We start from the raw sequence: 25,416 nt of genomic DNA on the forward strand, positions 1-25,416 counted from the left end.
TGTCAGTCAAACTTGCCAAAATTAGTTGTTACAAATAGAGATGAAAATAAGCATTTATTGTTTATTGTGGTTTTCTTGTTATAATGTGCATATTACCTTATAATTACATTTATAGTTTTGAAACATATTTAGGACACAAAGACATACAAAACCAACACAAGACTCAAAGCTGCAGGCAAATGTAGTCTCATTGGATCATGAAAACACATACTTTATTGAATAATGTTTAAGTCATAATTAATATAAAAAAAGGTACACAAAAAAGAAAGACAAATTAATATTGTTACTGCTTTGATTGTATTTATTCATTTAAGTTACAGCATAGTGTGTTCTCTGTTTTGAGTTGATTTTTGTTTTTTTTGTGAATGCTGTACAGTATCTCCCATGGAGAACAAAAATTGTTTTTAAATAAAACTGAAATGAAATCGATTTTTAAAACCAATGTTAAGTTGTCACGAATAATAAATAATACATTAATTTCATTGTTTTTCTTTTCTTTCTTTTTTTAGTTTTAGGTAGCGTCACCATGTCACGGTGTTTCAACTTCCTGTAGACAGAATGACATCCGGGTTACGCTAAAGGTCGCCGCGGACGCCATGTTGCTGAATGAAATTAGCTCCAAAACATTGACTAGCTTCTAGCAATATCGATATTTTATTTTGTCGTGTAATAACATTTGTTACAGCATGTGACTTATTGTAAATATGACTTAGGATTTATGACACTACTACAGAAGCCCCTTCCCCTGTAAGTAACATCGTTAAGGTGATAAAATGTATTTATTGATTGGCAGCTGGCCTTTTAGCAGTAGTTAGCTAACATCATTAGCATGAGCTAGCACGAGTACCGTATCACGACTCGTAATTAATAAAATAGCGTATACTGGGTTTGTGCAGATGTGAATTGTATTATTGTAACACCTTCCGTGTGTGTTCTCGTCAACTGTAAACCCAGTAAAGTATTGTGACATTAATGCATGTGCATATATTGTTATGCTGTTGGCTAGCAAACCGTATCTCACGGTCCGCCTCACAGATGCGTTCGTAGTGGGGAGCTCATTAACGTCTTGACATAAAATGAGAATCGAAGTGTTTACAGAGAAAATACTGTTATGTTGTAGGACAATTTGTTTGCGGGCTCAATAACAGCAGCAAAGCGTAAACCTAATATTGTCCTTTCACTATAGGTAGTCTACAGTAGCTGTTTAAATTAGCAGTATATAAATTGTTGTTTATGGTGAAGCTGTGTATCGGCGGTAGAGGCAATTAAAGCTATTGTTTCCAGGATATTCTGTATCTGCAATGCCGTTGATTATTGTGTTAGTTTAAAGTTACTCGCCGAAATATTGAATTATAGTTATGTTACATTACATTTTCTATACTATGGATTCGTATAGCTGTAATTACTAATGTCCTGGGCTTAAAGGTGACATCTGTTTTCTTTATTACCATTAACTCCAGTGTTGTGTATAAACATATTTTAATGTAAATGCACCAGCTGTCAAGTGTACCTGCAAAGCAGCTCCTCAATCTGTACTCACCGGCAACTTTATTAGGTACTCAGGAGTCAGGACACCTCATAAACTGTGGTTTTCTGCTGCTGTTGCCTATCTGCTTCATGGTTTGTAGGGCTGGGTGCGATGCGTCCTAAAAAGAAAAAATATCTGATTTAATACTTTTTTTTTTGATTCACCAAACCTGATTTATGGTATTTTATTTTTTCTCATTTTTAAAAACATAGTATACAAACGACAAATTAATTGTTTAAAAGAAGTTTGCATTAATTTTAACATTTTCAATGTGACTTAACCATTGGGTCATAAGTGCAACTAAACATAAATCTGCCTGCAGCCTTGAGTTGAATTCACATTTATGAAAGTTTGCTGTAGTTTGTTCTATGTCTGACGCTGCAAAATCAAATCAGTCCCATTCATCTGAGAATAAGACTAACAAAGCCTTTTTTAGGAACAAACTCTTTGCCGCTTGCTGCTGTCTTTTTAGTCTCTGCAAGGAGTGATGGGTGCTGCACCAACTATTGAAGCCCAAGGAGAATAGTGGAAGTTAAACAGAAACCTAGTCACATTAAAGCATTAATTCAAATAAATTCATTAAATTATAGTCTACCCCAGTTAAACGTGTTGAGTTGATGGTTATCTCCACACCTTGGTTGTAACAAGTGGTAATTTCAGTTCTGAGCTCTGGCATCAACAAGACTTATTTTGCTCGGAGAACTCAAGGCAATGATAGCAGTAATCTCATGTATATCACCTACATACTGTTACATTTGGAAACCTATTTAAAGCCCAATTTTATAGTGGTGTTTTAGATCTGGTATCAGGATGGATCTTTTAGTTTTTAACACCTTGTTAGTGTTTCTGAGGCAAAAGCCTTCCAACCAATTTTCATATTCATTAATATCAACCACTTATTGCTAGATCTGAATCAAATTGCAGTTCGAATGAACACATTCAGTAGATTACAAAGCCTACAATTTCATTGTTCAATATTGTATTATTTTATCCTCTGTAAAAAAAAAAAAAAAAAAAAAGCATTACATAAATGTTAGAAACGGTGCATATCTTCTCTCGTCCTTGCATTAGAGTATAGTATTCAATATTTTCATGGTATCTTATGCAGTAATGCTTTGAAAATGTATAACTGTAAATATTGAACTGAAGTTTCATCCTAAAAGGTTTTAATGCAAATTGCAATAGCAATATGTGGGAAAATTGTGTTTAGATTTTGTTCAGCCCTACTCATTTCTCATTTGTCTGCCTCTCTCTCGCTCTCTCTCTTTACAGAATATTGTGTTTAGACATCTCAACAGTGTCACGCAATGCACCATGGAAGTGGATCACAGAATATGCAACGACACCCCCAGAGATCCAAGTCTGTCAGTGGGTCTGAAGCAGAGGAGCAGCAGCAGCAGCCAAACATGGCAGCAACGCAACAGCAAGCTACAGTTAACCACCCTCAGTCACCTGTGACCACATTTTCCTCATCTGCCAGCCCCTCAGCCCCCCAATCACCTAATTATCAGATAATCATGAGTCGTAGCCCAGTCACTGGCCAGAATGTGAACATCACTTTACAAAATGTTGGCCAGATGGTGACTGGTAACCAGCAAATCACCCTAACCCCACTCCCTATCCAGAACCCAGCATCCCCCGGCTTCCAGCATACTACACCTCAGTGGAGGTTTGAGCATGCCCCGTCCTCCTACATCCAGGTCACCTCACCTGTTCCCCAACCAATGCAGCCCCAAAGTCCCACCCAGCATAGTCCAGTTCCCCTGCAAGGTGTTACAAGGGCAGGAGCACCTACTGCAACACTGGGTGTGTGCGGACAGAGTCCAACACGATTTGTTGAAGCTGGTATGTTAGTGCGACAAATCAGTTTAAGCAGTCCCTCGGGAAGTGGCCACTTTGTTTACCAAGAGGGAACAGGACTGGCCCAGATTGCCCCAGCCACACCTGGCCAGGTACAGCTGGCCTCTGCAGGAGCACCAGGCTCTGTGAGGGAACGTCGGCTCTCTCAGCCCCACTCACAGACTGGAGGCACCATTCACCACCATGGGCCTCAAAGTCCAGCGGCTACTGGTGCCACACTCCCCACTCTGGGCAGCCCTGGCCACATCACCACTTCCAACCTACCTCCGCAAATCAGCAGTATCATTCAAGGACAACTGGCACGGCCTATGATATTTGAGAAGACCCAACAGGGTTTGGTAGGTGGAGTAGGAACCACCACCACTGCAACTTTCACTATACCCTCCTCCAATCCATCGTCTAGCCCTTCCTTGACCAGTCCATCTCAAGGGATGTCCAGCAACCCTCTTGCACTCACCAGCATTGCAGTGGGCACTGTGAAAAAACACACTCCCAGGAAGTTAGAGGAAATTGCTCCTTCCACACCAGAGATTGCCCAGCTGAGAAAACAGTGCCTGGAGCACCACAATAAGAAGATGGAGAGTTTAAAGGAAGTGTTCAAAGAATATCTGATTGAGCTTTTCTTTCTGCAGCACCTCCAAGGGAACATGATGGACTATTTAGCTTTTAAGAAGAAGCCATGTGTTCCCTTGTATACTTACTTGAGACAGAATGACTTGGACATTGAAGATGAAGAGGAAGAAGAAGAACAGTCTGAGGTCATAAATGATGAGGTATTGCACTGCCATGCTCATAGTGTAGGATCCAGTAGGAATTTTACAATCAGAGAAATGTAGGTTTAACTAATAATGCTCATCTTTTTCAGGTGAAGGTTGTTACAGGAAAGGATGGCCAAGCAGTAACACCAGTTGCCATAGCAACACAGCTTCCCCCCAATGTTTCTGCAGCTTTTTCTGTCCAGCAGCAGTTTCAGGTGATAGAGGCGACACTTGTAACATTTATAATAATTAAATGATTCACATCTATTTTCCTAAAGTCTTGAGCAAATCTCTCAATAACTCTTTGAGAGCCTGTTTTTACAGGGACATCAAGGGGTTCCTGGCACTATCACAAACCCTGGAGATATGGATGCCTTTAAGAGGCAACAGGCAATGGTGCAAGCAGGTAGGGCAAGGATTCTAAACAATTTTCTCTCCAATGTTGCTTTGTTTCCTCCCCGTTTGCTTTGTTTTCTGTTTGTTTTCTTTTTTCCCCTCTAATTGCTTCTGCTTTTAGATTTTTCGGCATCTTCTACTAGCGCTCTGTGTTGAAGTCTTAACCGGAGGAAGGAGAGGTGGCCTGTAAGGTCTTCAGAAGGTCATTGCTTTCTGCCGAGTGCTTTTTTTGCGTTATGAGGGTATTGTGTGTTTTGAATCCCAGATCAGGCTAAGAGGTCCCGGATTGACGTTGGTCGCCATGGGCTGATTTTCCAGCATCCGGGTGTAGCTCCTTTAGGATCACCTGGCGTTCCACTCCAGCAGCTTATGCCAACTGCGCAAGGTAGGAGTGCTACTACCAGGCCGTTCTTTGCTCTCTTCGATGCGGCTGGACGTATCGTCTTCCTTAAACTAGGAAGATTTAAAAAAGAAAAAGTGAATCTCAACATTCATCTTCAATTTAAAAAAAACCTCAGAGCAACATCAACAAAAAAATCTTCCTTCATCTGCTGGATTTCTCAGTAGTCCACATCACGTTCAGGCTTAGCTGTACCAGCACCAGCTCTCTGTCAGGATAAATGGGGAAGAGGACAATTCAAGTCTGAAGAAGAGTAGCCATTCAATGGGAAGATGCCATGTCTTATTTTTCTTTTTTGTTTTAACTATTGATCACCCGTCGTTTTCCATCTCTTCTGAAGTTTTCTCCTGTTAGTCGTCTTTATTTGGACAGACCTTCCCGTGCTGATGGATTTTCATCAAATTTGGAGATGGATCACAGAAAGTGGGAACCCTGTGTGAATAAATTCTCTTTCCAATGGGGTTTGCCTTTTTTTTTCCCCATTTTATGAATTTGCATCTCATGGTTCCTTTTGGTTTGCCATCATCCTTCCTTCATAATTCTTTCCCTGTCAAATTGCCCGTCTACACATCATCAACAAGGATTCAAAATCATTCATCTTCAATTCATACGATACATCTTCAAGATTGTCTTATCTCATCTTCACATTTTGTTGGTTTTCTTCCATGTTACTCATGGCATTTCGTTCTGACTTGGCTTCTTTCCCTCAGTCGTAGGAGGGAAATCATGGAGGATTTGTGTTCACAGCACAGGTTTTTGCGTTTGTGGTGATGTGGGTGTGTCAGGGCCAGGTGTTGATGGCGTCTAGGCCAGGTGGTGTGACGTGCAGGGAGGTAAGGCAGGCGCTGCTTTAGCTTGCACAGCTCCGCTCATGCCTGCTGTCTGCAAGACCCATGTATGTCCTTTTGCTCATTTCTGTGCTCCGTTGCTATGTGAGGCATCCAGATGCCTTGGTTATCACCAGAATGACATTGTTTCATGCATGCCGAACATATGGTGTTTTTGTGAGTGCCCGCTCTGTAATTTTTTAGTTCTCCTTTCTTCTCTCTGTCTCTTTACTCTCAGAAGTTCGTTTTTCATGTTGCCTTTTAACATTTCTATTTTCCTCTCTATAAACCCCTCTTATTGCATGTATAAATTTGAATGTTTTTACCCATATTTTCTCAACATTTGAGAAAAAATGTTTTTGTTTTGCATTATTCAAAGTAGTATTTTATTTGAGAGACATGTAGATTCTCATATTGATTTCATTTCTTCTGTAATCATTTTGCTGTATGAGTTTCATTAGTTTCTGCTCTGATCATCAGAAAGTAGTATACTAGTGTTGATTCATACAGTACATCTCCTTCATTAAGCCAAGATTCCAAGGAGCTCTAATAGCTAATAGTTCAAACAGTCCTAAAATTTAAAAGTTTTTTTTATTTTATTTTCTACCTAAACCCATCTTACATCAAAGGATGTTAAGGGGTCTCTCAAATATATATTAAGGGAAACCTAACAAACATTCAGTAATATTTAAAACTATTCTAGAAGAGACTTCAGATGACAAATAAACGACTTGACCCTTAGTGTTTTCTTTTTGTTTTCTGTGCCACTCTTTTGTGTGTGCTTTAATTTGGTTACAATTTGTACAGGCGGGATGCCGCCTACTCCTCCAGTGGTCCAGATTGCAGGACAGAAACAGACTCAGCCGCAGTACGACCCATCCAAAGGACCTCCAGTGCAGAATGCAGCCAGCCTGCACACCCCTCCACCCCAGCTGCCCAGCAGGTTGCCCCAAGGTGGCCTCCCTATGGCAGGGCTGCCCATGACACTCTCTCAGCAGGCTCAGTTGGTGGAGAATACGACTCAAGCTTGTGGCCAGCTTCAGCCACAGGTGAAGATCCAGGCAAGTGGTCCTGTCCTGTCTACAGTAAACCCACATGCACAGCTCCAGGCCCAACTGCAGCAGCAGATGCAACCAGGTCTTCATCTTCAGCTGCAACCCCAGCAGCAACAACCACAGGCCATTCTACAGACAGGACAAGCAGTCAGTAAAACATAAATTCATATAGGTATTAAAAAAAATCTTAATTATTAAATGGGGATAATACAGTGTTTTTTTTCTCTTCACTAGACGGTGGCACTTGCTCGCCCAGGTGCAGAGTCCAACCAGCCAGTTCAGAGGATTATGACCAACTCAATATCCATGACGTCTATTCCACCTGCTCCCCTCTCTACTACCAACTGTGTTACAACCCCCCATACTGCAACTCCTCTCCGTCCTCTTACCTCTAACATCAACCCAAGCACCCAGTCCAAACTAACTGGCACCAATGGTATTACCACTGTTAAAACCAGTGGCTTTCCACCTTTGCAGTCCTCACAGGAGGGTTCTCAGGAAAAGCAAGTTGAACAAGCCAAACTGGTGAGTTGCTTCCTTCTTTCTTACTTTTTTCCAAACTGCCTTGCCTTGTGTTTGTGGAAGTGTTTTTATTTGGGTTAAACGTCCTATTTCTAATAATATTCTTCAGGAGAGTCAAGTTCATCAGCGTATCTCTGAGCTGAGAAAGGAGGGCCAGTGGTCAGCCAGTAGACTCCCCAAGCTTGTGGAATCCTCTCGTCCAAAGTCCCACTGGGACTATCTCCTGGAGGAGATGCAGTGGATGGCAGCTGACTTTGCCCAGGAGAGAAGATGGAAAGAGGCTGCTGCTAAGAAAGTATGGGCGATGAGAAATAATTAAGTGTTTTTTTTCTTTGTTTGTTAAAAGCCAAACCCTCTAATGTGTTTTTGCTGCAGCTTGTTCGCACATGTGCCCGTCATCATCAAGAGCAGAAGAAAAATGAAGAGAGGTCAAAGAAAGAAAGGGAAATACATCTTCGGCACATTGCCAGCACAATTGCCAGAGAGGTGGAATTTTTTTGGTCAAACATTGAGCAGGTATTTTTATTTATATTTTTTATTATTTAAGTTTCCTGAGTCTTTAATTGTAAATCATTTTTTACTTATTTATTAATATATTTTTTTTATGGTCAGGTTGTGGAAATAAAACTCCAGTTTGAAATTTATGAAAAGAGGCTCAAAGCACTCAGCTTACAAAAAGCCTCAGCCAAAGGTACGTCCTCCTGAGCCACTACCAAACATAAGAAAGTGCAAAGCTGAACTCTGCAATTCTACCCTGTACTTACTTACTTTTTGATTTGATTTGATTTGGTATTAAACTTCAATTACTTGTTTTACAGTACCCAGTCAGTCAACAGCCACCGTTAAAGAGGTAAGTGTTTCACTGGTTAATTTTAAATAACCTCAATGCATCTTAGCTGTATCCTTAAATGTATTTCTTTATTATTATTTTCCGTAGGAGGTGGTCACTTCAAACAGAAAGAGAAAATCGAGTTTGTCCTTGTTTGGTGTAGACGGTATGTGACATTGAATTACATATTGAAAATAAAGTATAATATTAAGGTGTGATGGTTAAAATGTTTCCACAGAGCTTTTATGGATTATTTGTGACGGGTCATTTAAAAAGTGTTTTCTTATAGGCTGCGATGAAGAGAGCACCATAGAGGAACAGGAGGCAATGGAAGGGGAAACAGACCACAAATCAGAATTGGTTGACCTTGCAAGAAATGGTAGATTCTGCTTTCTATTTATTCATATAAGGAAAGGCAGAATTGTGGTGGACAGATTTTCTTCCTAACATTATATTACAGTAGACTGCAGGCACTGATTCTCAGTAAGATAGAGGGAAGTGTGCAGTTTTACCTACAAGTTTTACTATATGTAGATGCTTGTTAATAATAAACTACTAACTGCTACACCATTGCTCATAATTGTGAACTGGCACACAATTTTTAACATAATGTTTTATTAATATAAATTATAAAAACCTATCCCACTTAGTTTAAGCACCAGAATGACATGTCTTTGTGTTTGTATCGCTCACTCCAGCTCTTTTCTGTTTGCCGTTTTAGCCGAGATGCCTCTTGATGCTTTGATGAAGCAGTATGCCGGTGCTTATGTTGATGGTTTTCACTGGCCTCAGCCGAGTCATCATAGTGATGATGATGGCATGCAAGAGACTGAAGGTGCCTTCTGCCTTGTCTTTAAAAAAAAAAAAAAATCCTCAAAGTTGTTTAGCTAGTGGCCTAAATATCTGATCTTTTTGTTTTTCAGCAGTGGAGAGTCCTTTGCGGAGTCCCCCTGAAGCAGTGATGATTGACTCGCTGCTAAGCGTGGACCAGTACCGCGGTGTTGACAAAGCTAGTTCCTGTGACACCAGTGGGAAGCCTGCCAGAGACATAGCTGAAGTGGCTGCTGCAACAGAACTCATCCTGCCCAAGGGCAGCTTCAGGACCACTTCTTCAGTAAGATACATACAAACACATCTTTGAAGAAGAAAAATCTTTTTTTAATCGTGTTTTTAACTGAGTTTTTAAATCTTCAGTCCCGCAGCCCAGCTCCTTTTCTACTGCATGGAGCACTGCGAGAGTATCAGCAAATTGGTGTGGACTGGCTGGTAAACCTTCACAAGAAACACCTCAATGGCATTCTGGCAGATGAGACTGGACTTGGCAAGACTGTACAGACGGTAGCCTACATGGCTCACTTAGCTGGTCAAGAGGGTATGTCTCTGTACAAAGATGGGCCTAATTTAAACATTGACCATATATGCTTTTATATATTAATAAATATACCTTTGTCTACAGGTATCTGGGGACCCCACCTTGTTGTTGTGAGGACATGCAAGTTGCTAAACTGGGAGGTGGAGTTCAAGCGCTGGTGCCCTGGACTAAAGATCCTCCTGTACCTTGGCAACAAGAGGGAGCGCAGATCTAAGAGAATGGTAGTTTTTTGCTCTATTTAAACAACACACATTGTGATATTGTCGTTATATGAGGCCTTTAAAAAAAAAAAAAAAATCATATTTTCTACTCTACAGTGGTGGGGTGAAGCCAACAGTTTCCATGTATGTGTGACGTCCTACAAACTGCTGATGAAAGACCAGAGCCATTTTCTTAAGAGGAGGTGGAAGCACCTGGTCTTGGATGAGGTGCAGCTCATAAAAAACATGACTGAGAAACACTGGGAAACAGTCTTTGGTCTCAGAAGGTGAGCTGGGTGAAAAATATTACATTGGTTCCACTTCTAGGAATAATCTGTTGAGTGAATCACAGATAACCGTTTCAAATGGTCACAGTGCTAAGAGTTTTTAAGAGGGATTTATATTTGTGTGTATAAGGAAGCAATAGGCAAAATATTTCTCAGATTTTCATGTGAGGAATTTTGTCTTGAAAATTCTGTCAAGAGGCTTCATCTGACTTGGTAACTGAGATATTTCTATTCATCTTTCAGTGAGCAGAGGATTCTTCTCATCAACACTCCTCTACAGAATACTCTAAAGGAGCTGTGGACTATGATCCACTTCCTTTTGCCGGGAATCACCCGGCCATATGCTGACTTCCCTGTTAAGGCAGGCACAGACCAGAACCAGGACTACTGCCACAAACTGGTCATCCGCCTGCACAGGGTGGGTTTGCAACACATTAAAATGAGGGAAAAGTAGGCCACCCACCATCCCTGAATGCACAGAAGATATAAAATCCTTTCACTCTGCTGTAGGTGATCCAGCCTTTCATTTTGAGACGCTCCAAAAGGGACGTGGAAAAACAGCTGCCCAAGAAGTATGAGCACATCCTGAAGTGCCGTCTCTCTAACAGACAGAAGTATCTTTACGAGGATATCCTCACCCAACCACGGTAAGATATGAGCTCTGTGTGCATATTTGCACTGTGTTTTCAAAGTAAGGTTATTCTTGCAAAGCATTTTTGTTTTCCTTCAACTCATTTTCATAATTATGTCTTGGGTTTTTTTTTCCATAGAGCTCAGGAAGCACTGAAGACTGGCCATTTTGTCAGTGTTCTTCAGGTCTTGATGCAGTTGCAGCGAGTGTGTAACCACCCTCAGCTGGTGGCACCCAGAGAAAGCAGCAGCTCCTATTTCTGCTCCGCTCTGCAGTACAATGTCCCATCTCTGGTGCTCGGAGCTCTTCAGAATAACGCCACTGAGGTATTCAATGATGGTTTGCATTTCTGATGTTTACATTGCACATGAAGTTTTCATTAAAAATATATGTGAGTAATATGTAAATGTACATAAGATGGATTTGGTTGGTGCTGAAATGTTAACATTTTATTGCCTTTATGTGATTTTATGATAATAAATAAGTAGAGAATGTATACATCAAAACATCATTTTGGTCTCTATTTGGCTTTAGAGCTTTTAGATGATCCAATAATTGATCATGAAACTGTGTGATTTGTAAATCCAGCCCTGATTGTGCTTTGCTTGGTGGATGTATTGTTTTGTTATTCATAATCAGTGTTGATAACGGCCTTTTGTCTTTTGTCTTTCACAACCTTAGACTGCAAACATGTCCATATTTAATCTGATTAATAATGAGAACACACTGACGAGGTATCAGACGGAGGAGGTGGTGCCCAAACTGAAGGTCACTCAGCAGCTCATAGAGGAGATATACACTGGTCCAGATCCACCACCACGTCCTAAGCAATGCCCAATAAAACCCATGAGGTCAGCACTTAACTACTATCCAAGTTAACATCCAACATGACTTAGTGATGTGAAGATCCTTTGACATTTTCAAATTGCTCTTAAATGTAAATTTGATATTATAATATTGAAATTCTAAAATTTTCAGATTATTCCAGCCAGTACAGTACGGGACAAAGCCCGAGGGTCGTATGGCGGCCATTCCAAGTGTAACAAATTCCTCTGTTACTACTAGTACCTCGGTCTCCACCACCAGCCAGTCAGCCCAGAACAGAGGCAAATCTCCTGTCACTAATGCAACTACTACCACCACTTCTCATGGTAAGACCATTTCAGGGTCAGAGCTCAGTAAAGAACAGGAAGGCTTGTTTTTACAGTGGCTCAAGGCTTCCAGATGGTGTCGTAACAAACCCAAATACCAATATTGTTAGTGCTTTTAGCTTGCTTCTCATAACTGGCTTGGATTTAAATGTACCTGAAATGTGTTCACACTGCCTATTCTGTTATATAATGTATTGTGTTTGTAGAAAGTCTCAGAAACCTGTACAACACTGCAATAACAGGTACACTGTTACTGCAGTTTTGTAAAAGGTTTGGTCTTAAGCCAACAAATTTAATGGAGTGGTTACATATGTCTTTACTGAGAAGTTGAGTTGGTCATGCAGCAGTGGTGGGCCAGAGAGGACAGCACAGCCTGTAGATTCTAAATGCAAGGCAGCTAAGTCTTCCCATGCCCCATGTGGTCTTGAGTTAGTACTCACCTAGAACCTGTGAAACTGCTCATTCATTACTAAAATGATGGAAAAGTATGTCTAATAACAATGTAAGGAAAAAGCAATTGTCACAGATGAACTCCAACTACCTTATACGTAGTACAAGAGATAAATCAGAAGAAATACTTGTCTATTTAGTGTTAATTTAGAGATAAAGACATTTATTCCTGCTGCCAGTCACCACATTTAGAGTGCCTCAATGCTTCAGTAATTAATAACAGCCCAGGCCCTGCTTGCTGTGTTGCCCACCACTGCTGAGTGAATACAGAGATAAAACGTTTGTTCACACTAGTGATTTTATCATACATCGGGTTATCCCTAACTTGTAGTCCCATACCCCATTGCCTTGTACTTCACAGCGGTTGGAACGGCTTCTCAGAGAGCCCAGACCACCCCTCCTGTCAGCAGCAGCAGCAACACTGCCGCCTCCAGTGTAGCCTCATCTGGGAACAGTGGTGTTGGACAGCATGTGTTGGGGGCTGCCCCTGTGGCTTTGGGCCAGACCTTAGCTGGCACAGTTGTGGGATCCATGGCTCCCATCAGCCAGCCTGGATTAGCACAGGTCCCCAGGCCAGCTCTAGCCCCCAGCCATGCCATCCAGCCAAGCTTACTATCCCAGAGGCTGGTTCTTACATCCCAGGCCCAGGCACGGTTGCCTAGTAAGTGGCCTCCCCTCCCTCTCAGCATTCCCCCTCCACCTCTGAGGCATTAACTTGGGACCCTGCTGACATGTGTTCTGATTGTACTCCCTAGAAATTGTTTTTACATAGACCCAAACATGCAAAGTTAGCAGCACCATAGTGCATCATTATTTGTCATGACAGAGATGCCATCTATCAGTAGTTTTAGAAGTCATGGAAAAAATGTGACATACATTATATTTAGAACATGTCCGCAGCATCTCCAAAGCCTCGCCACTCCTCGGTTTCTTTCTCAAAACCTGCATGTACACTATGGACAACCTGCTTATGTTACACGTACACAACACTGTTTAACTTAATTATGATTCCCTTCCCCTTCTTTTAATCATTTTCTCCCAGTATACTAATTTTCTTTTGTCTTTTGCATCAGCCCAGCTGCAGGAAGAAATCCCAAAGCTTATTGTTTTTTCTCTTGTGTTATGATTTCGCTGATGTTGAGCATCACTGCAAAGCATGTGGAGTTGTTCCCAGAACTCCAACCTTTTCTCCCTCAACTGTGAACAGAGAAACCTTTTCAGTAACAACACACAGATTTATTATTTTAACGTATAAAACGAGATAATGGTTTTAAAAGTTAACATTTTTTGTTGATCCAACGTCATGGTTTTGCAGGAAGTTTGCTAAAAACATGTGAATATTGAATTTTAAATATAATTGTAGCCACTTATGTGCATATGTAACCAGCATGGTTATATATGCACATAAGTTTGTGTTTATGCACACATTATCTCTTGCCCACAAGTCTACCATACTTCAAAGGGATGTTCAATGATGACAAGACTGTCCCCCTTAAATCTTACTGCCAGTGCATTTACATAGCATGATGTGTTTTCATTTAAAAAACACATAGAATAATTTTCTGTTATTGCTAATTGGCGGAGTTGTTATTGTACATATATGTGAAATCCAACGTTTTCAGTTGTGTTCCTTTTGATGATGAAAATCCTGTCATATTACAGGTAATTGTACTGGGTGGATCACTGGCAGTTTCATATTTTTGAACTTCACACATTAGGTTACTTACTTACTGATTCATTCAATGTAAATTTGAGGCCTGAGAAATCCAAGGTTGATTATTTAATTTCAGCTAAAAAAAAATCATTCAGAATTGTGTGTTTCAGGCTCTCTGTCTCACCTGAGGACTGCCCTTACGTCCATTTTCTTTCCCCTCCAGGGTTTGTAAATTAGGAGCTGTTATGGTTCTGTTGTGGAGGGCGGCTCTGCTCGTTCCACTGATTAATCCACCCAGTTCTGCATGTCTTGTCTTTTTTCACCCTTTAACTAACTGATGCAAAGAACATTGTTTTATAAACGGTCACATGTGACTAAATTTAGTAAACTTTTATATGCTACCTGTGATGCAGTGTCTGTTCTTCCTTTTCATAAAAGGTGGCGATGTGGTGAAGATAGCTCAGCTGGCTAACATAACCGCCAGTCAGAATCGCATCTCCCAGCCAGAGACGCCCGTGACTTTGCAGTTTCAGGGAAACAAGTTCACTTTGTCGCCCAGCCAGCTTCGCCAGCTCACCACTGGACAGCCTTTGCAGCTCCAAGGTACACTCGGTAATGTACATCCCATTGTCACACTTTCTCAACATCTCCTCTTCATGCGTTCCTTTAGGCATTTTCATGGTTTTTCACGTAGGCTGTATAATTTTTTAACAAACTTAATGTATTATATTTGTCTGCATGTTTTCCAAGCATCATAATTGTTGTCGTCGCCTATAGCTAGTCAAAGCCTATAGTAATTATATACTTGCAAATAATTACAACATACCTGGATTTATTTTTGGCACAAGGGAACTTTGTTACATGTCATTCTTTCTCTTTTTTTTTTCTCTGTGTTTGTGGTATCCCTTTCAATAAATTCCAAATGGCAATAAATATTTTATCTGAAGTTTAATGTTTGTGCTAGTAGGTTATTTTTTTTTTGTAATACTATTCGGATATAAATACCATTGTTAGAAGTGTTTGGTTTTGAGAGTGTGTCTTTTATATTTGTTTGTCTGTGTTGTGGATTTAGGAAACATCTTGCAGATTGTATCGGCTCCAGGTCAGCAGATTATTAGGCCCCAGGGATCCATGGTGATGCAAACAATACCACAAGCTATTCCTGCTTCCAATGCTTCATCATCACCTGGCGCACCTCATGCTGCAATGACAACAGCACAACAAGGTGACCCATTCACATGGCAAATATTCTATCATTTGTATCTGATTAACTGTCACTGAATTGGTCTTGCAGCTTCATCATCATCCAGCACCAGTGTGTTGATATAATGCTCACAATTAATGCATTTTTATGGGACATAGAATGCTACTTTGTTATTGAGCAGCAGTTTTAAACCTGGCAATCACAATAACAGTTTTTTTTTTTCTTTTTTCAGCATTGGGGGGGACAACAAATGCAAATTCTGCCCCCAACAAGGTCACAACTGCAGCTCACGCTGGTTCTCACGTAAGTACATTATTTTCAAATCATGTTAAAAAAAATTACAGCTTCACATTAAATTCTATTGAAATATAAATATGACCTCTCTCTAACATCCAGGTTTCCTCAGAAGAAAAGACTCAGCAGTTAAAGGAGCGTTTGAGTCGTCTGTTTGAAGCAAATGAGCGACGCTGTAGTCGCAGAGTATTGTACGGCTCAGACCTGCTCCAGGCATGCACTCTGAGCTCAGAGCCTGGTCACCATTCGTTGATGTCAGGAGGCTGGAGGTGGGTGGGCAGAGAGAGCTGCCTCAGGGCTCAGAGAACCTGTGTGGCTACCACCTCGACACTGCAGTCCACTCTGCTCTCTGTGGAGGATCGCTTGGAGGCAGCCAACAGCCTAATTAAAAGGTATTTCGTCTTAGTGTTGAAGCTCCCTATATACCAATACTCCATTTTCAAATGATTAAAAAAAATATATGTTTACGTCCATTTACCCATCAGTGCTAACCACCACTGTCCTCTTTTAGGCTGGTTTGTGTGGTGCCTCCAGCTGTAGCACAACCTCCTCATCTGTATGCAGCCAATCCCCCGGTTTCCTACAGCCTTGGGCAGAAGTCCCTTCAGCGTCGGTTACGAGCCGCCTCTGCACCCCACAGTGCTGACATCCACCACTTGACACCCCAACGTCTCTTCCATTTTCCTGATCTGCAGCTAATGCAAATGGACTCAGGTTGGCCAACCACTCATTTCTCAAAACATAATAAGTAAATATGTATAAATATCTATATTGTACTTGTAAATCAAATGTAAACCATGTGAAGTACCAATTTAATCCCTTTGTCTTAAAGACTTATTCCTCAATGTTGTTCATATAACTTTGACTTTCCATATACAGCCGTCACCTGCACTAATATTCAGTTTTAGATTCTTTCTGTAGGAAACAAATGTGTTACTAAAAGTTAAAATAATTAGTTGAATATGCCATGACTGGATATTATTCTTTTCTAAAGGTAAACTGGAAGCACTTGCCATTCTGCTGCAGAAGCTTCGGTCAGAGAGCCGCCGTGTCCTCATCCTAACACAGATGGTGAAGATGCTTGACATCCTGGAGGCCTTCCTAGATTACAGACAGCTCACATATGTGCGGCTTGATGAAAGCTTTACTCCTAATGAACGAAAGGTAAAATCACCACCTTTTTAAATGGCTTTGCCACATGTATAACAACGACCTTACCTTAAATGAAGTGAGCTTATGAAGCGTGAACTGTCATATTGAGCTGCTGTTGATTTACCCAGGTATCAAGGTGAACATTTGAGAAAATACATGAAATAAATCTCTTCTCATTCTATTCATATCCCACCCGCAGGAGAATATGAAGAAGTTTAACAAGAACAGGCAGGTTTTCTGCAGCATCCTGACTAACCGCTGCTGCTCTGCAGTCGGGACTGTGTTTGATGCAGATACCATCATCTTCTATGACACAGACCTCAATCCCAGCATGGACGCCCGCACCCAGGAGTGGTGTGACAAAATAGGCCGTTCCAAGGACATACATATATACAGGTAATATTATTAATGGGGAAAAATGTGGTTTAATTTAGTGGTTTAGTAGCGATAAACAGAACTGTTAAACTTGAACAGTGACACTGAAAGACTTGGGTGTTACTTATGGTTTGTTCTTGTCTTTTGGAGGTTGGAGAGTGGAAACTCCATCGAAGAGAAGTTGCTGAAGAATGGCACCAAGGACTTGATCAGAGAGGTTGCTGCCCAGGGCATGGACTACACCTTGGCCTTCCTCACACAAGTAAGATTGTCCATTAGTCTTGATGACAATTAGTTAAAGCTACACTATAAGCTGCAAAGCTACAAATGTTTTTTTTGGAATCAACACCCGTCAGTGTGTTTTCATAAATTGACTGTCCTGATGTTGTGTTTCTATAGCGGACAATCCAGGATCTGTTTGAGGTGGAGGCAGGATCAGGGGAAAAAGTGGAAGAGTTTGTGGTTCTTCACCAAGAGCCATCAGCCTCTGAGGCCATTTCCCCCAGAGTGGCTCGACCCTACATCCAGGCTCTCCACAGCATAAACCTGGATGCTTTGCCAGAGGACAAGGAGCAGCAACAGCAGAAGGAGGAGGAGACATCAGCGGGCAAAGAATTAGCAGAGGAGAGTCAGGAAACAGAGAGCCAAACTAAAGAGGAGCCTGCTCAGATTGAAGAGTTAAATGCAGTCATGGAACAGGTAGGTTTAATCTTTTATTTTTAATTCAAGCGATACATTATTACAAATTATAATGCATTTTCTTTCTTTCTTGTTCTGTATTTACTTATCATTGAACAGCTCACACCAATCGAGAGGTATGCCCTCCATTACCTGGAGTATCTCCACATCAGTGATGATGAAACTGCTCTTAAGGTAACTGCAACTGTAATCAACTATTTATTTTAGCTCTACTATGTTGGTGTTTTGTTTTTTTTTAGACAATTGACTTCATGTCTTGTGTTTGTTCTCCTCAGGAGCGGTTGGAGTGCTCTAAGAAAGGCTGGGAGCTGCAGCAGCTGCAGAAGCTTAGGGAGGAGGAAGAGGAGCGGCAGTTGATGGAGGGAGATGATCTTTTCACCTACACCAGAGAGGATGCCTACAACATGGTGGGTGGATTTTGTGATCTCTGCAAATCAAACAGTTGTTGCGTGGACTGTGGCTCACACTGTTGTTGACATGAACATTTTCTCTGCGTTTCAACAGGAGTATGTATTTGATGCAGATGATGGTCATACAGAAATCATGCCGGTAAGACATTTTAATAACAACTGTGATGTTACTGAAGAAACACAATGTCCTGTCCACAATGTTTCTATTCTATAATGTTTCTTTGTCTTCTGGATAACTGTCCACCTCGTGATTTTCCTACACAGCTCTGGACTCCCCCGACACCTCCACAGGACGACAATGACATTTACATTGACTCTGTAATGATGCTCATGTATGACACCTCACCCATGCCAGAGTCCAAACTGCCTCCTATCTACGTCCGCAAGGAACACAAGAGACTGAAGATGGACCCATCAGGTGAGAGGAGATTGGTCGTTGGGTGCCGCAGTTGCTGTAATTACATTAATATGCCCTGGTTCACACTGTGTCAGGGTATGTGTTCATTTCGGTGCCAAAGTTAACAAATGAGTGAAACGTCGTTTTAAAATCAGGTGTGGCAAAAATTGAAAGATCTATTGAGAATGACACTAACATTCTACCAGCATGATTAAAACTGATACCTCAATCAGTTGTTGTCACATGTCATGAAGTCATGTGTATTTAAGGGGAAAGAGTTTTACAGAATAGATGCATGCATGTGTGTTTGGCATCTCAGTCCTGACTCAAATGTCCTTGCACAGCAGCAGCCAGAAAGAAGAAGAAGGGTCATGGGGAGGCGGTCATTCCTCCACGCTCCCTTTTCGAAAAGGCCAGCATGCTGAAAGTTCGCCGCGAGGTCAAGGACCAGAAAAAGAACTTCTCCCTCAAACAACAGGCACCTTTTGCCAAGCCTTTACCTTCACTTGTTAAACCGGCCATGGAGGCTGGCCAGGACAACCCTGAGTGGCTCATCAGTGAGGACTGGGCTCTGCTTCAGGTATTTTACTGCACCATAACCATTTCGTCATGTGTTCATTAAGAAGAATAAATCTAAATCTATCTACATTTTACATGAACAAAACAACCAAAAAAACTTTTTAGTTGGAGTCATGTCAAAAAGGAACTTTTACTTTTAAAAACAAAATGTGTGCATTATCTGCATCCTTGGGAAGATGCCCAGGAAACGTTTGCCATAAATGACGCTATCCATTTTTTATTCTTCCTACAGGCTGTGAAGCAGCTACTGGAGCTGCCGCTGAACCTGACAATCGTGTCACCCGCCCACACTCCTAACTGGGATCTGGTCAGTGATGTGGTGAACTCCTGCAGCCGCATCTACCGCTCGCCAAAGCAGTGCCGCAACCGCTATGAGAATGTCATTATTCCCAGAGAAGAGGGCAAGGTAAGAGACCTTCTACTTTTTCAGTTTTTTCCTCTTCTTGTACTTTATTAGGTCTAAACAGTTTCCGCACCTTATTTCAGTTGGTGTATGAGGCAAACCCCAAGAAGAAAACCAAGAGCATATACAAGGTACCATATCTCTGTGCTCTTTGTTTTTTAACAACCATTTCTAAGTTCCTGTGCTCAATTTTGTTTTTTTTTGTCTCTGTTATGTGCTTTTCTTTGTTTCAGTCCAAGAACAGTCGTCCTCTAAGAACCGGTCAGATCTACACACAGGATGACAATGCCACCCACATGCAGCTCTACAACAGTCGCTTTGAACTCATGAAGATCATTGCCAGCAAGAGGAGTCCACCAATAAAACCACTGTAATAATTTCTTCTCATTTGTCTTATTTAGCAACCAGTAGACGTGCCAAAGCCGGACTGATAGAAACCAAGCAACCTATATACATTTAATTTAGTTATTATCTGTGAATTTAACCTCAGATGCATTCATTTATTTGACATTATTTACAGGCTCGGAATGAATCCGTTCCAGAAGAATCCCAAGCATGCATCCGTCTTGGCAGAAAGGTTTGTTTTAATAATGCTCCTTTTGCTTTTCATTAAAAAAACCTTATTTGAATCCAGAGTAAAGAAGAAAGTGTAACATACATCTTTCTTTTCATCAGTGGGATCAGCTACGACAAGCCCCTACCACCCATCCAGGTTGCATCTCAACGTGCTGAAAGAATTGCTAAGGAGAAGAAGGTAACTGTCAGCCTTGTGCCAACAAATGCTTGCAGATGTGTATGTGTATTAACCGCATGCTAACGCCAACAAACAAAGATAGCATTCTGTGTGGATTGACTGTTTGTACAGCTAATCACGAAAATCTGACGCTGTAGCCTTCACTTGGAGTGACAGCCTGTGTTCATGTCCCTGCAGCTGTTTCTATTCAAGCACTGTTATGTTTTGACATGTTCTGTCAATACAAAGAATAGATCGCCCTCCGAATCCCACACACACTGATGAAAAATGTATAAAAACAAGGGAAGATCAACTGTCACCATGTAAAGTGTTAATTTAAAGATATGAATTATGTAAAATACCATTTGTTCCTGGAAATCTCTACCTTTTCCACCTGAAATGACTTAACCATCTTTGAGAAAGCCACTAAATGCTAGTTAATTCAGCAACAGCCCTGTACTGTATTATTTTTTTTATGTATTCTGTCTTCTATCTGTATAATGTTTTTGTAAAAAGGACAAATAATATTTGTAATTTAAAAACCAGACTGCCGGCTAGTTAGTCTATGTACTGTATTCGTCCCTCTGCACATCATTGTTAACTTATTGTTCCTTTGGGTCAGTGGAACTATACATGAGTATATCAGGAGCTGTGGGCTCTGTTATAATCAGTGTGTTATTTACATGTTACTGTTAACTGTTGTTGTATTTTCAGGCCCTTGCAGAGCAGCAGAAGGCTCAGCAGTTGGCCCAGCAGCAGACTGGAACTCCTCAGACTCAGGCAGCGCCCGGCCAAGCCCAGGCTACTGCTGCAGGCCAGGCCCAGGCTCAGGTCGCACAGACTGCTACGGTGACCGGAGCTGCTGCTGTTCCTAATGCAGCTATTCTGGTGAGAATCAAATCATCTTCCACCATTGTTCTTTTACATATGCTGATGTAATACAAATCTTACATGTGCATTTCATGTTTTATAGGCTGGAGCTATTAAAAATGCCACTGTAGGCACGACCATCCAGGCTGGTACGTAGTATGGCTCATGTGACAATACAGCGCTGTTGGAATTCCAATAGTTGACTCGTGTCTTTTTGTTTGTTGCAGCCACTGTAGGGGGAAATGTGATTGTGAACACTGTGGCTGGCGTTCCTCCAAGTCCCTTCCAGGCCAACAAACGCCTGGCATCTCCAGTCATACCAGGCACCCTGTCTGTGAGTCATGTTCATTAATCACTCTGGTTAAGCTCGGCTACCCACCGATTAAAGAGAATTCATGATGCAAATTGCCTTTAAGAACACACACACACGCATTATAGTCGTAGCCTTAGCCTTCTCGTTGATGTTCCAGCCTGCTGGTGCTGCTGGAGCTCAGGTGGTCCACGCCCAACAGAGGACCGTCACGGCTGCTGCTGCCCCTGCCGACGTGGTCGCCATAGCTACAGGCCAGGGTGTCCGAGCGGTTACCCCGGTAACGGCCTCTGCAGTCGTTTCTACCGCCCTGAGCCCGGTGCAGTCCCAGACTCGCCCACTAGTCACTCAGGTCACACCAGGTGCGAGATCTTCCCTCATTAGAAATAAGAGAAAGGGCCAGAACTGTTTCACAGCACTGACTTTCCTCTCCTGTCCTTCACACAGCCACAGGTATGCAGCTGTCACAGGGGAAGCCTCTCACTCCCGCCCACCTGCAGTTGCTCCGACAGCAACACTTGCAGCAACAGCAGCAGGCTGCTTCCCCACAAATGAAAGCAGTAGGCAAACCTCAGGTACATCACCACCGTCTTCACATATGCTGCCATAAGTACAGCTGTCACTGAGATGCAGTATTGGAAATCTGTGTTGTAATTAGAGCTGCAACTAATGATTATTTTCATAATCGATTGGTCCATAAAATATCAGAAAACCTTAAAAAATGTTGATGTTCGTCAAACCTGGAAATGATGATGTTCTCAAATGACTTGTTTTGTCCAAAAAACCAAAATGATTCGCTTTTAATGATTTCTTTGTTATCCAGAGCAAAGAAATGAAGAAAATAATCACATTTAAGAAGGTTAAACAATCGGAAATCTTGTTTTAATCATGAAAAAAAGCTTAGAACCGATTAATCGATTATCAAAATAATAATTTAGTAATCGATGAATTGTTTCAGCTCTAGTTGTTATAACATGTATGTACTTGTATTTGTGTTGTTGCAGATGCAAAAGCATAAACTGCAGCTCCAGCAGCAGCAGCAGCAGGTGGCTGCAGCAGTGGCCGCAGCCCAGGGTCAACAGGCTGCAGGGACTCAGCAGAGCGCACAGGTGCAGCCCGCGCAGGCGGCTCAAGCCACTCCTCAGCTCGCCGCCGTGGCAGCAACCAGACCGGGAGCGGTGCTCACTGGCACCACTGTGCAGGTGGCCAGACTGGTAAGACCTGTGTGTGCAATTATTCCATTAGACACAGAGACACCGTTTTGATGTTGAGAAGCAATTATGGAAGTAGTGTGTTACAGGTCCTCACTGGGGCTGCATGATATTAAGGATGACAGTTCAATATCATTATTGCTCAATCACGTTATTGTAACACATCCAGAAAATACAGGAAACATGTATTCAGTTGTAAATGAATTCACGTCAACAAAACATCTGCGGTGAAAAAGGTCTATGACACCAGGTTTGAGCATTACATACATATATGAGACCAATCAGAACGAGGGTAAAGTTTCAACACTAATCCTCTCCGTTTGATGAGACAAAGCACTTAAGTCAGTCTTACATTACTGTTGTTGTATCAGGAAATGAGAAGCATTGTCATTTGTCAAGCTAAGCTCCTCCTACTCTTTCTTTTTCATGTCCTGTGACAGACACGAGTGCCCACTCAGGGTCAGATTCAGGCCCAGGCCGGACAGACAGCCCAAGTCACCCTCACTAAGCCTCCTGTGGTCTCTGTGCCAGCTGTGGTGTCGTCTGCCAGTGTCACCACTCTGCCAGTCACGGTGGCTGGCATTAGTGTGGCCATAGGTCAGCCCCAGAAAGCAGGTTTGTTCAGCGTCTTGTTGGATCTCTTTGATTGCATCACACTCGGGTCACAGTATGTCATTGGTTTCTCCCTCTTGTTTGTCAGGTGGGCCGATGCTGACGCCGTCCTTCCCACAGATGCAGGTCCAGCAGCTGCTTCAGATGACGAAGCAGCAGCAGCATCAGCAGGCAGCAGCGGCGCAGGCCGCGGCCGCTGCCCAGCAGAAAGCAGGGCAGGTGCAGCAAGGACAGGCCACTGTCCAGCAGAAGGTGAACACAACAGACACTGGATCTGCACCACACATCTGTTTTGGTTTGTTTTAAAAAGTCTTAACTTGAGGATTCCTGCACATACCCCTGTGCATACCGTATCTACTGTGTGGTCTCACAAATGACATGTTCTGTTGTTGTTGTGCAAAAAGGGTTCGCCTTCAAACCTGACCTGAAACCAATCACATTTGAATAATGTCGCCGGTCATTTCAACGTTAGTCTGGGTGCTTTTCTCTGTCGGTGTTTTGTGAGCTTTAATTAAATGATTCCCCATCCAGCAGGTGACAGTGCAGGCAGCACAGGCGGCTCAGCAGCCGCAGCAGAAGGTGACCTATGCTACCACTACCCAACTCAAGCCGGGCATTAAGACCCAGTTCTTCACTGCATCCTTAACCCAGGCTCAGAAATCTGCCGGAACCCAACAAATCCAGGTATTCCATCAGCGGCAGCCATGGTTGCAGAGTCAATATTTGCAGATAAACAAGGAAATTGTGATTGTGTGTGATGTTTTCTTGTTTACTCCTCTTATCAGGTGGCTAAGCTCCCACAAATAGTGCAGCAACAATCAACTGTGGCCAATATCCAGCAAATTGTGTCTTCTCCTCAGCAGGTAGGGTTTTAGGCTCAACATTGTTCCTGAAGGTACCTCATCACTTAAACCTCAAGTTGTTCCCTAAGACAAAGCGGGATAAGAGCGTCGCTTGTTGTGTGTGAAAGCGTTGTGTTTATTTGTGTTGTTTGTTTCAGATCCAGCCTCAGACTGTGACTCTGACACAGGCGGCCACGTCGGCGCCCGCTCAGGTGCAGATGATTCCCGCCGGAGCAACCGCAGCCCAGGTCCAGCAGAAGATCCTCCAGCAGCAGGTGGTGACCACAGCCGCCTCGCCACAGATCCACACGCCTCCTCCCCACAGCCCCGCCCAGCAGCAAACGGCGCCCTCCGCTGCCGAGTCCCCGGCGCAGCAGCCCACCAAGGGTCAAGCTCGCCAGGGAGGCATCCGAGCCAAGACTCCTGCCAAACCCAGCGGCGGGAGCGGCTAGAAGAGCCACACGATTCAAACGAATCTTTAATTTAATTCAATGTTTCCTTCTCGTACACGTGTAACGACACATTTGTGTGAATCTCACAGCAGCTGAGGGCAGAGGGACCGAACTCAACAGAAAACATTTCACCGTGTCGACACACTGCACCTCTGCCCCACACGCTTAGTGAGATTTCTGTGGTTGAATTTGCTAAATCAACACAACAAAGTTGTCTATTTGATTCATAACATGTGGAATGTTTCTTTAAAGTACCACAACTCCCCCCACCCAAAAAAAATGTCCTCTACATTACACGACAGACGCATCATGCCTTCAGTGTAATATTATTCAAGAGATACAAGGCTGAGGCTCGTGAGTCCTGAGCTGTCCATTAGAATAAGTGTTTTCATGATTAGTCCCTTTTATGTCAAATTCCCTCGTTGTCTATAGATACTGAATGGAGAGTAATGCACGTTCCTTTAGTCATTTGTTTTTTTATTGCAGCAAACCAACTGTAAACATGTACTTTAGTATTTTGTGTTTTCTCATAACTTGTCTTTTTTATTGATGTCAGAGGAAAAAAAAAATGTAAATATCAACAAAAACATTTGTACTTGTAAAGTAGTTGTGTTTTCATTGGGTTTTTTCAGCCTAATTGTAATAAAGTGTTTTGGTTTTATACACAAATTCATCTTTTTCCCCTTTTCTTTGCATTAAATCTGTTGTAAGTACTCGGACATCTTGTGGATTATTGTAACATTTCCTTGTGTGTTGTGGTGCTTGTGCGTCTGAGTTAAAGGGACAGCTGTAAATAATTCAATTAATGATGGCTGTGTTCCATTTAGCTGGTGGATCATTGTCTTGAACTGCACAGTCATCTTCGCTTGATAATGATCACATTAATGACGACTGTTCAATCAACTCAAACATACTCTGAAAGTGAAAAAAATGGAACTCAGCCATCGTTCATT

General features: G+C 42.1%; 1 protein-coding gene across 9 annotated transcripts; it reads left to right on the plus strand.

Annotated features, from left to right (window-relative positions):
* The first annotated feature begins 576 nt into the window (after positions 1–576).
* Positions 577–25,132, plus strand: ep400 (E1A binding protein p400). 9 transcript variants are annotated; one of them, XM_058636706.1, is made up of 54 exons: positions 577–747; positions 2,801–4,161; positions 4,254–4,361; positions 4,471–4,552; positions 4,808–4,927; positions 6,577–6,971; positions 7,059–7,349; positions 7,456–7,641; positions 7,722–7,862; positions 7,959–8,037; positions 8,165–8,196; positions 8,284–8,341; positions 8,465–8,554; positions 8,897–9,010; positions 9,099–9,289; positions 9,370–9,547; positions 9,632–9,768; positions 9,865–10,034; positions 10,278–10,452; positions 10,545–10,681; positions 10,805–10,991; positions 11,347–11,516; positions 11,644–11,816; positions 12,628–12,927; positions 14,359–14,532; positions 14,993–15,145; positions 15,357–15,427; positions 15,521–15,810; positions 15,930–16,132; positions 16,413–16,582; positions 16,770–16,966; positions 17,096–17,207; positions 17,345–17,644; positions 17,744–17,818; positions 17,920–18,051; positions 18,149–18,193; positions 18,319–18,472; positions 18,796–19,031; positions 19,263–19,436; positions 19,517–19,564; positions 19,667–19,803; positions 19,954–20,010; positions 20,109–20,187; positions 20,881–21,054; positions 21,140–21,185; positions 21,264–21,370; positions 21,507–21,708; positions 21,794–21,921; positions 22,351–22,560; positions 22,998–23,172; positions 23,258–23,421; positions 23,701–23,853; positions 23,955–24,032; positions 24,170–25,132. In XM_058636706.1, exons 2-54 carry the CDS (start codon positions 2,836–2,838, stop codon positions 24,461–24,463), a joined length of 9,378 nt encoding a protein of 3,125 aa, XP_058492689.1. In that variant the 5' UTR covers positions 577–747; positions 2,801–2,835; the 3' UTR covers positions 24,464–25,132. The 9 variants fall into 9 exon arrangements, with proteins under 9 accessions (XP_058492689.1, XP_058492692.1, XP_058492690.1 ...); XM_058636709.1 differs by having other exon boundaries at positions 23,704–23,853; XM_058636707.1 differs by having other exon boundaries at positions 18,799–19,031.
* The last annotated feature ends 284 nt before the right edge of the window (positions 25,133–25,416 follow it).

Source organism: Solea solea, chromosome 8 (genome assembly GCF_958295425.1).
Source record: "Solea solea chromosome 8, fSolSol10.1, whole genome shotgun sequence".
Classification (NCBI taxonomy): domain Eukaryota; kingdom Metazoa; phylum Chordata; class Actinopteri; order Pleuronectiformes; family Soleidae; genus Solea; species Solea solea.